Here is a 9,618-nt window from a genome sequence, read left to right on the forward strand (position 1 = left end):
ATGTTAATTATTTGCATGTTAATCATTATTTTTACGGCATTCCCATTCCCTACTGAGAACGTGTAGTTTGTTCTCACCGCAAAATCTTCCACCCTTTCAGTGACACAGGTTCGAAGATTGACACTACAAAAAAACTTGGTAATTACGGCGGTTTTTTAGGGTTATTACGGCGGTTTGAACCGCCATTATTACCTTGAACAGCGTTCAAGAAAAACCGCCATAATTTGAAGTGCCATTTGGTTATTACGGCGGTTTTTCAAAAACCGCCACAATTACCTGGTTAAAACGGCGGTTTTTGAGTTGGGTTAAAATGGCGGTTCAAACCGCCGTTATTTCCTTGGCAGAGTGGCATTTTTGGTTGGTTAAAGTGGCGGTTCAAACCGCCGTTATTTCCAGGATAAAACGGCATTTTTGGTTGGTTAAACGGCGGTTCAAACCGCCGTTATTTCCTTGGCAGAGTGGCATTTTTGGTTGGTTAAAATGGCATTTGAAACCGCCGTTTTTACCCTGATAGTGGCATTTTTATTGGTTAAAATGGCATTTAAAACCGCCATTTTTACCATTTTAAAATAGCTTTTCATGTTGTTTAAAATGACAATTACAAGCCGCCGTTTTTACCGGATAAAAGTAACATTTTTTATCGTTTAAAAAGGTAGTTTTAACCGTCATTTTTACCGTATTAAACAAATAATTTTTTGTTTAAAATTTCACAATAACAAGAAATCATAGCCTATAAACAAAATATTAGGTAATTCATAAATAAAATATTAAATATAATATAAAATTTTTTAGTATTAAAAATCAAAAGTAATAACTTCAATACAAATAAAATATAAAATATAACATAATTTTTTAATTCTAAATGTTTTCACTTAGATTGGCTCCAATTTCTAACAGTGTCAGATATATCTCATACATAAAACAAGGTAACTAACTTGGCTAATACCTTGAAAGTAAGAAAAATAACATAATATTATGATCTTGTTTCTGCCTGTGTATCTTCTATCTGGCTCCTCAAATTCAAAATATCTTCCGCCAAAATTTTGCCATCTGCTTAAAATAAAAAGTGTAAATAGTAGTAGTTATTCACTCTAGTAATTATTATAATTTAGGTTAAATTAAGAATTAATACTAAGTATGATAAACTAACCCATTTTATCTAATAATAATTAAATATGTTACAAGTAATAAATTATCCTTTATATTACCCATTTGCATATTATGATTATAGTTTGAAGATTCAAAAAATAAAAAAGAAAAAGATATAGGTCACGTGTTCTGATAGTTATTAGCAAGAATTCAAAAAATATATAGATGAAGATTCAAATAGGAAATGAAAAGGACTTTACCTAAGCATTGATTGATAACCTTATTATATATGCTTCTCACATTGAAGATTAGATTTACAGAGACATATATAATAATGTGACATATATACCTCGAAGCGTGAGGGGTCGAATTTGTGTGGTTGAGGGAAGAAATTAGCAGAATGGTGAATGCTTTGAAGAGTGGAAGGACCTTCCAGCCTTTGGGAATGTAGTAATCTTGAAGCTCCACATCTTCCACTACTTCTCTGAATGTAAATGACAGTATGTTTGCACTTCTCAACGTTTCTTGGATTACCTGATGAAAATTAAAACATAAACATATATTAATAAATTGGTTTAATGCATTAAAAATCGAGTTCACAATAATGATAACAAGATCAATGTTATTTTTTTTATTCGATATATATAGTAACAATAGTATATAACAGTAATTGGAAACATTGAAAGGGGACTGAAAAAGTAGACCTACTAACATTCGGCATCAAATATTTAGGAGTTTTTCTTTCCATTAGAATGATATTTTATGGCAAGTGAAAATGACTTGCGGCAATATCTAGAGGAAACAATTTTCACTTCAAAATATATTGATCAAATTTCACATATAAGACACTTGTAATTATAAAAGGTTATTCAACATATGACATATCCCCTTAGAAGTAATGAACAAATAAGAAACAAGTTCAAAAAAGTCTGAAGTACTCACCTCATAGTCATTCACCGACGAAGCATTAGATTCTGGAAAAATACTATTTGCCGCCTGCTTTAGCTTTACTGCCAAAAATTTGTTCTCACTTGCTAAGGAAGAAAGCTGCAGATAAAATGCAAATATTTTTATATTTAAACAAGCAAGGAACTGTATCTTAAGAACTTAATATATTTAGTTTGCCTTTAACTAAGCTTGAATTTCATACCAAACTATCTTCTTTGCTGATCCAAAAAAAATTCAAGCAGATTTGGTATAGTCTTCTGCTCTTCTTTTTTACTTCTTCAATTAAACAACTTGAATGTTTTAACAAATAAATATTCTATCAACTCAAACATCCCTTGGGCCAAGTACACTGCTACTAAATTTTGTTCCTCTGAATTTTTATTTAATAAAATTTATTGGAACAACTCCATGGACCAAATAAGTTCTTTTTTGTTTAATTTTTTCTTGGGAAAAAAAGGGGGTCAATCTTTAAGACAGTAGAAAATCAAAGAGATAGGGAAAAAAAGTTTCCTCATTCACTTGTTACTCACAAACTGACAAAACAAACAAAGCATCACAAACTGCAATGTTCACTTATGATGCTACACAGAACATTGGACCCTGAATAATAATCAGGTTGATCCTCTGCGTCAGATTTATTTCTCTGATAGTTGCTTATATTGGACCCTGAATATCAAATATTGTTAAACTATTTAGGGATAGGAACTCACATTCAAAGGCCAGACAAAGTCATCATATATCCTAAGTATCCTTTCATGGACTGCAGCATCAAAAGCAAAAAGAAATAAGAATCAAACTGAGTTACAACTTCATTGTACAATCCTAAAACTGCTATTACAATCTCAAAAACACCTTGTTGATATATTTGCAGTGTGCTAAATAAGTGCGACATTTATATTTTACAGTCCAATTTATCTGAATAACATCGTTAATCTTCATGTGCAAGTCTTTTATCTTTTCTGAACACGAAGGACACTTCTTGTTGAATTAGAATAAAAGGTTTCAAGCTGTTTGTTTTGCAGATAACATCCCTATAACTATGATTCCAAGCCAGTAAAAAATCGCGTCAAATAGCAAAAACTCACATCTAAGGATGTTATTTTCAGGAATGGGGTCCGAGCAACCGAGTAACCAATTAGCTAGATTATCCAGAATCAAACACCCAAAACCTCCAAAATTATTCCTATCCCTGAAGCTTGCATCACGATTCACTGAGAATATATTTGAAGGTGGAAGTTGCCATGCACTTAAATTCCTTTAAGTAATTTGAAATTGAAAAAAAAAATAACGATCTGAGTGTCAATGAGATAATAGATCTGCAAAAGTGATCTTAGAACTTGTTTAAGAAAGAATAACAATGAGATAATAGATATGCATGTTCTAACGATGAAACATACTACTTCATTAGCATTTCAGTTTAGAGTTGTATATCAAGTTATTTCCATGAACATAAAGACTTAAAATATATAGTTTTTGGGTTAAGCCCACAAAAATTGGTACAAACTTGGTACATATTAATGAAAAGCACCTGTTTGCTTTATTCTCAGAGAGAAAGGAGGCCAAGTTGATACCTTCCTTGTTGTGACAAGGGATCCAAAGGGCATTGCTGCTACAGAAGATACTATGAACCTAATGAGGGACATCATGGAGTAAATAAGACGGAGTAAATAAGGGATAGTACATAAGTACATAGTAAAAGTTGGTAAACCTGGTTCATTAGGATTTTCTCTCTTTCGCTACAATTAAATGGAATAGTGTTCTTAGTTCTTAATCAGTAGCATAGGCTTTCTTAGCTGGACTATGTGAAAGACAACCAGTTCATATTTTAAAATATAGAAATTAATCCAGCAACAACAATTATATGAGCAATTAAGCATTGTGAATCAGAAACCTTGCCTTTTGCTCGTTTATGCCTTGAATCAGGTGCACAGCCTTGTGTGATAACATGCCAAATCCACTTGAACAGTTTCAATACTAAAAATTGATTAAAAATGTTAAAATAGACTCAGACTTTATAATTGGTCCTAGCTCAGTATAATAACAACTATAGTAATTCATATATCAAACACTGTGGTTTACTAATTGTATGCGAAAGTAATTATAATTAAAGAATAAACCGCTAGTTTATGCATACAGGTTTTCTAAATTTCATGAAACAAAAGCAAAAAAAAAATAAATCAATTACTCTATTGTAAGCAACCTGTAAATGATTCGCAAGCAGATCAATGGTGTCTCGCTTAAGAAACTTCTTTGCTGAATTTCTCTTTCTCCTTATCACATTGATCTGATTCCTTGATTGTTTAATCAACAATTTGCTGAAAAACAAAAGGAGATAAACTGCAAAATTGAAAATCAAAATCTGCATAATTATAATCAATGAAGGGTATTAAGAAGGAAGAAAAGAAGCAGGGAAATCAAAGTGCAGAACCATTTCACAATGAATTCCCAATCAAAGAGGCTGCCAAAAATTTTGGCAGATCTAATTTGGTGGCGCGAGGGGATGAGAAACAACGACGAGATGAACAATAGCTGCGGAAGATGAAGGGCGACAAGAGATTAGGGTTCATCATTCACATCACTCATTTTCTCGTACGCAGCAACACTAATCACTCTTTCATCTGGAGCACTCGATCTAAAACCTCTGCGTCGGGCTTCCATGCCGCAACAGATCTAAAAATCTTGGAGAAGAAGATGCATTACTCAGAGAGAGAGGGAGAGGGAGAGAGAGAGAGAAGAGGTAATTAACGCATTCCATAGAAGAAGAAAAGAAATGAGAATTTTGTATACAAACCTAGAAGTGAGAACGCAGATCGCATCAATGGAAGCTGTGAACTCTGAAGAGGCATCGCCGGAGGAGAAAACTTACTCTAGTGCACTCTACTTGCTAAGCTAGGTTTGCATAAACTAAGTTTTTCTTTAATTAATAAAAGAATATATCAGCGGTTCTAACCGCCGAAATCACAAAAGCTGCCATATTCAAAAAGAAAGTTACGACAACAGTATGTACCGCCGGAAATAAAGAAAATTATGGCAGTTATAAAGAACCGCCCTAATAAAAATGTCGTTTTAAACCAATTTTTTTGTAGTGTCAGTTTGAAGCTGCGGGCGATTCTAGAATTTATTTACGAGTTAAGTGTATAAGTTAATTTGCTTTCATAGAGTTCCTTCGCCCTTATTGCTTAAGATTTTTATTTTATACAGAGGGATAGAATTTGTATTTGAGTTTTATTTCAAATCTTTTGTATGACAGATATTATTTTTAATAAATATGTGATTATTATTACTTGGTGATGTTTGCTATATGATTTTAAATAATAAAATCAAAATTTTTCTAGAATTTTCTATAAAACTGAATTGCGATATCGAACTAAAGGCTCAATAGTAAATAGTTAATAAAGGAAAATAGGTTAGTAACGCCTTACTTTCGGTACGATCATGACGTTCTGAAAGTTGGGTCGTTACACTAATGATCATGTAATAAAGACAAAAACATAAATAAAACATAAAGCATAATTTTCGAAAAACAGAAAAATAAGAACAAGGAGATTAAAGAACGGGTCCACCTTAGTGATGGCGGCTTGTTCTTCCTCTTGAAGATCTTATGGAGTGTTTGAGCTCCTCAATGTCTCTTCCTTGCCTTTGTTGCTCCTCCCTCATGACTCTTTGGTCTTCTATAATTTCATGGGGGAGGATAGAATGCTCTTGGTGCTCCACCCTTAGTTGTCCCATGTTGGAACTTAATTCTCCTAGGGAGGTGTTGATTTGCTCCCAATAGTTTTGTGGAGGAAAATGCATCCCTTGAGGCATCTCAGGGATTTCATGATGAGGAATTTCCTCATGCTCTTGTTGAGGTCCAAGAGTGGGCTCTCTTGTTTGCTCCATCTTTTTCTTAGTGATGGGCTTGTCCTCATCAATGAGGATGTCTTCCTCTATGTCAATTCCAGCTGAATTGCAGAGGTGACAAATGAGATGAGGGAAGGCTAACCTTGCCAAACTAGAGGACTTGTCCTCCACCTTGTAGAGTTCTAGGGATATAACCTCATGAACTTCTACTTCCTCTCCAATCATGATGCTATGGATCATGATAGCCCGGTCTATAGTAACTTCAGACCGGTTGCTGGTAGGAATGATTGAGCGTTGGATGAACTCCAACCATCCCCTAGCCACGGTCTATGAGGACTTGGTCCAACCTTTGATCAAAGTTGACCCTTCTAGTGTAGGGGCGTGCATCTCCTTGCATCATGGGCAAGTTGAATGCCAACCTTAAGATTGGGGAAATTAAGTAATTTAAATAAAAGCCTTGACTGGGAGTTGACTAGATGGAAGCCCTATTCTTGTTGCAGTACTCTCAAGATTAATTGACAATTGAGATTTATTGTGTTTAGTTGTCCCTTACTAAGTAAGGGAAAGTCAAACAAGTTGGAATGCTGTTCTATCCACAGGTTCCAATCCACTCTTGGGAGGATTGGTGTTAGTCATTAGAGAGCAATCCAACAATAAACCCAATTACAATCCTTCTCTTGAGCATTCCAACTCAAGGATTTCTTTCATCCACTCCCCATCAAGTTAGGGGACTACTCGCTCATTGTAAATGTAAAATTCATAACGTAAGAAAGGGAATTAAATAAAGACATGATAAATAATGCTCAAAAGATTAATTTAAATTAAAAGTGATTCTTGTATTAATAAATGCTAAAATAATCCAATAGCAAAATTAAGTAAATTAAGGAACATGGAAGAGTAAAAGACAGGTGAAGAGAACGAACTAGAATGTCGAAGTCTTGATAAGGAAATAACTCTTCTCAATATCCCAATGCAAAGATAACGAAAAATAACTAATCCTAAAAACTATGAATGTGTAGAGAAAAAACCTAGAGGAGGAGTAAAACTATATCTAAAAACTAAAACTATGCGGAATGAATGTTCTCTCTGGTTTCTGCATGTTCTCTGGCTCTAGTCTAGTTTTCTGGGCCAAAAACTGGGTCAAAATGGGGCCCGAAATCGCCCCCAGCGATTCTGCAGATTATGCAGATCGCGCATGTCACGCGATCGCGTCGCTCATTCGGACGCATCATTCGGCGTTCTGCTTTACCACGCGGTCACGTCATCCATGCGGCCGCGTCACTGCAATTTGCTCTTCTCCGCGCTGTCGCGTCGTCCATGCAGCCGCGTCGCTTCTCGCTGGTCATCTCCTCAATTTCTTTTGTTCCTTCCATTTTTACAAGCTTCCTTCCCAATCTCCAACTCATTCGTGCCCTATAAAGCCTGAAACACTTAACACACAGATCACAGCATCAAATAGAATAAAGGGGAAATAAAATACATAATTAAAAGTCTCTAGGAAGCAAGTTTTCAATTATGCAATAACTTTAGAAAGGAAATATAAATGCATGCTTATTTAATGAATAAGTGGGCATAGATCATGATAAAACCACACAATTAAACACAATATAAACCATAAAATAGTGGTTTATCAACCTCCCCACACTTAAACATTAGCATGTCCTCATGCTTAGTTGAAGGAGATAAAATAAATGAGTAAGAACATGTAAAACCTATGCAATGCAATGCAACCTATATATATATGAATGCAGTTGTATGATTTTTGTCCACTTGATCAGAAGTAAGTAAGCTCTTCAAAACAATTACAAATCAAATTCCACTAACTCAATTCTTATACAGTAAGAACAGATAAAAGTGCAAGAAGATAGCTCATGAAAGCAGGGAACATAGAAATTCAAGCATGGGACCCTCACTGATGATGTATGTACACTCTAGCCTCTCTAGTGTATAGGGTTATCGCTCTATCCTTCTTTAATCATGCTCTCTAATTTTTGTTCTTCTCTTAATCAATCAACAACATTTAATATACCAATGCAAACATCATGAGGTCTTTTCAAGGTTGTAATGGGGCTAAGGTAAGGGTAACGATACATATATGGCTAAGTAAGCTTATAAATTGAATCTTTAATTAACCCAAGCTTTAACATAACCTATATATATTCTATATAACTTCTAAAATTCATACCTAGATAAGCAGAAATTCCCTTTTGCATTCCATACTCATGTTTCAACTTTTTATCTTTATTTTATCATACATGCATTGATCTTTGAATGCTTGACTCAGCATTGGGGTAATTTTATCCCCTTATTTATTTGTTGAATATTTTTGGGTTTTTTTTTCACAGAAACATAAAAATAACAAAGCTTATCAATGCACATAGATTTTTAATTCTTATAGTTTCACATGAGTAGGTATCCAAATTCCCACAATATTATCATGACTCATTCCCTTATTATCCTCTGTTCCCATAATTTCCCATACTTAAATAACACATACAATTCTATCTTAAGCTAACCAAAGATTTAATTTGGGATATATAATTGTTTTTCCGCTTAAGGCTAGTAATGTGGTAAAATATAGAACAAATGGGATTTAAAGGCTCAAAGTGGCTAACAAAGGAAATTGAAAGGGTAGGCTTATTTTGGATAAGTAAGCTCAACAAATAATGGCCTCAATCATATGCAAGCATATAAATATAATAAGCATTGGACATATAAGATGAAACAAAATATAGATTACAATCATAGAGAAGTAAACACACAAGAATAAAATAATTATGGTTAAATAATGTAACCATTCATAAAGGCTCAAATCTCACAGGTTGTGTGTTCTTTAGCTCAAAAATCATGTTCCAAATACAACTTCAAGCAAATTTGACATAAAAGTTTTAATTAAAATTATTGAAATTTTGTTCCAAAGATAGAGTCTTAGAAGAAACTTATTGTCTTTTCAATCAAGCAGAACATGCATGCAACTAATCTATTATTATGCAATTTATCCTATTCTACAAAAAAAAAAACTAACTAAATATCCTAATTTATTGGTGTTAGAGAAGAGAAATTACCTCCGGAAGTCAGGTACTGACCGACCTCCCCACACTTAAGGCTTTGCACCGTCCTCGGTGCCATTTGTTAAGAAGAAAGGTGGGTTGCCAACCCTACAGTCTGTCTATGTTTGTCAGAAGCAAGTCCCCATTACAGAAGAAGCCATTCAGAAAGCTCTAAGTCTTCCCACTATTCCAGAAGGACTGGACGCCTTTCAAGAAGCCGCACTCAAGCGCCAGATGTACCAATTTGACTAGGAAGCTGTTCTCAGAGTTATCGCACTACCTGGCAGCCGTTGGATCTATGGATACCATCCTACCCACCCTAAGGGAATCTCGGCTTCAGCACTTACCTTGGAGGCTTGCGTATGGGCACAGATCATGTCCCATTACGTCTTTCCGAGCACTCATGAGTCCTTCTTCACTGTAGACATGGCCGTTCTACTATAGTGCATCCTTACAGACCAGCCTCTGAATCTACCAAGACATATCCAGAATGCCATGGGACACGTACAAATCACTGGCAACCTACCTTTTCTAGCCCTGGTCTCAGATCTTGTCTCAGCAGCTGGAGTCTCCTACAGAGTTGGGGACACCAAAGCCATGCTTCCACGGGATGATCAGTTTGTCCCCAACGGGAAGTACCTTAGACTTTCAGCAGCCACTATTAGGCAGCCTACTGAACCAGTTGAAG

At 34.9% G+C, this 9,618-nt stretch overlaps 1 protein-coding gene across 1 annotated transcript; it reads right to left on the bottom strand.

The window, feature by feature from the left end:
• Positions 1 to 375: 375 nt before the first annotated feature.
• Positions 376 to 3,728, bottom strand: LOC107608297 (uncharacterized). The gene is made up of 6 exons (XM_088494831.1): positions 3,566 to 3,728; positions 2,748 to 2,797; positions 2,032 to 2,136; positions 1,439 to 1,623; positions 936 to 1,050; positions 376 to 507 (listed from the first exon to the last, which is right to left on the bottom strand). Exons 1-6 carry the CDS (start codon positions 3,726 to 3,728, stop codon positions 376 to 378), a joined length of 750 nt encoding a protein of 249 aa, XP_088350957.1.
• Positions 3,729 to 9,618: the final 5,890 nt, after the last annotated feature.

This window comes from Arachis ipaensis, chromosome B7 (assembly GCF_059453495.1).
Source record: "Arachis ipaensis isolate K30076 ecotype BB chromosome B7, ASM5945349v1, whole genome shotgun sequence".
NCBI lineage: Eukaryota > Viridiplantae > Streptophyta > Magnoliopsida > Fabales > Fabaceae > Arachis > Arachis ipaensis.

Excerpts from the sequence above, each read along its gene's own strand:
- LOC107608297 (XM_088494831.1), bottom strand. The coding sequence starts at position 3,728 with ATGTACTTATGTACTATCCCTTATTTACTCCGTCTTATTTACTCCATG. Across the intron at positions 2,798-3,565 it reads TCTGAGAATAAAGCAAACAG|TCCATGAAAGGATACTTAGG; the intron begins GTGCTTTTCATT and ends TTGATGCTGCAG. Across the intron at positions 1,051-1,438 it reads TCGACCCCTCACGCTTCGAG|ATGGCAAAATTTTGGCGGAA; the intron begins GTATATATGTCA and ends TATTTTAAGCAG.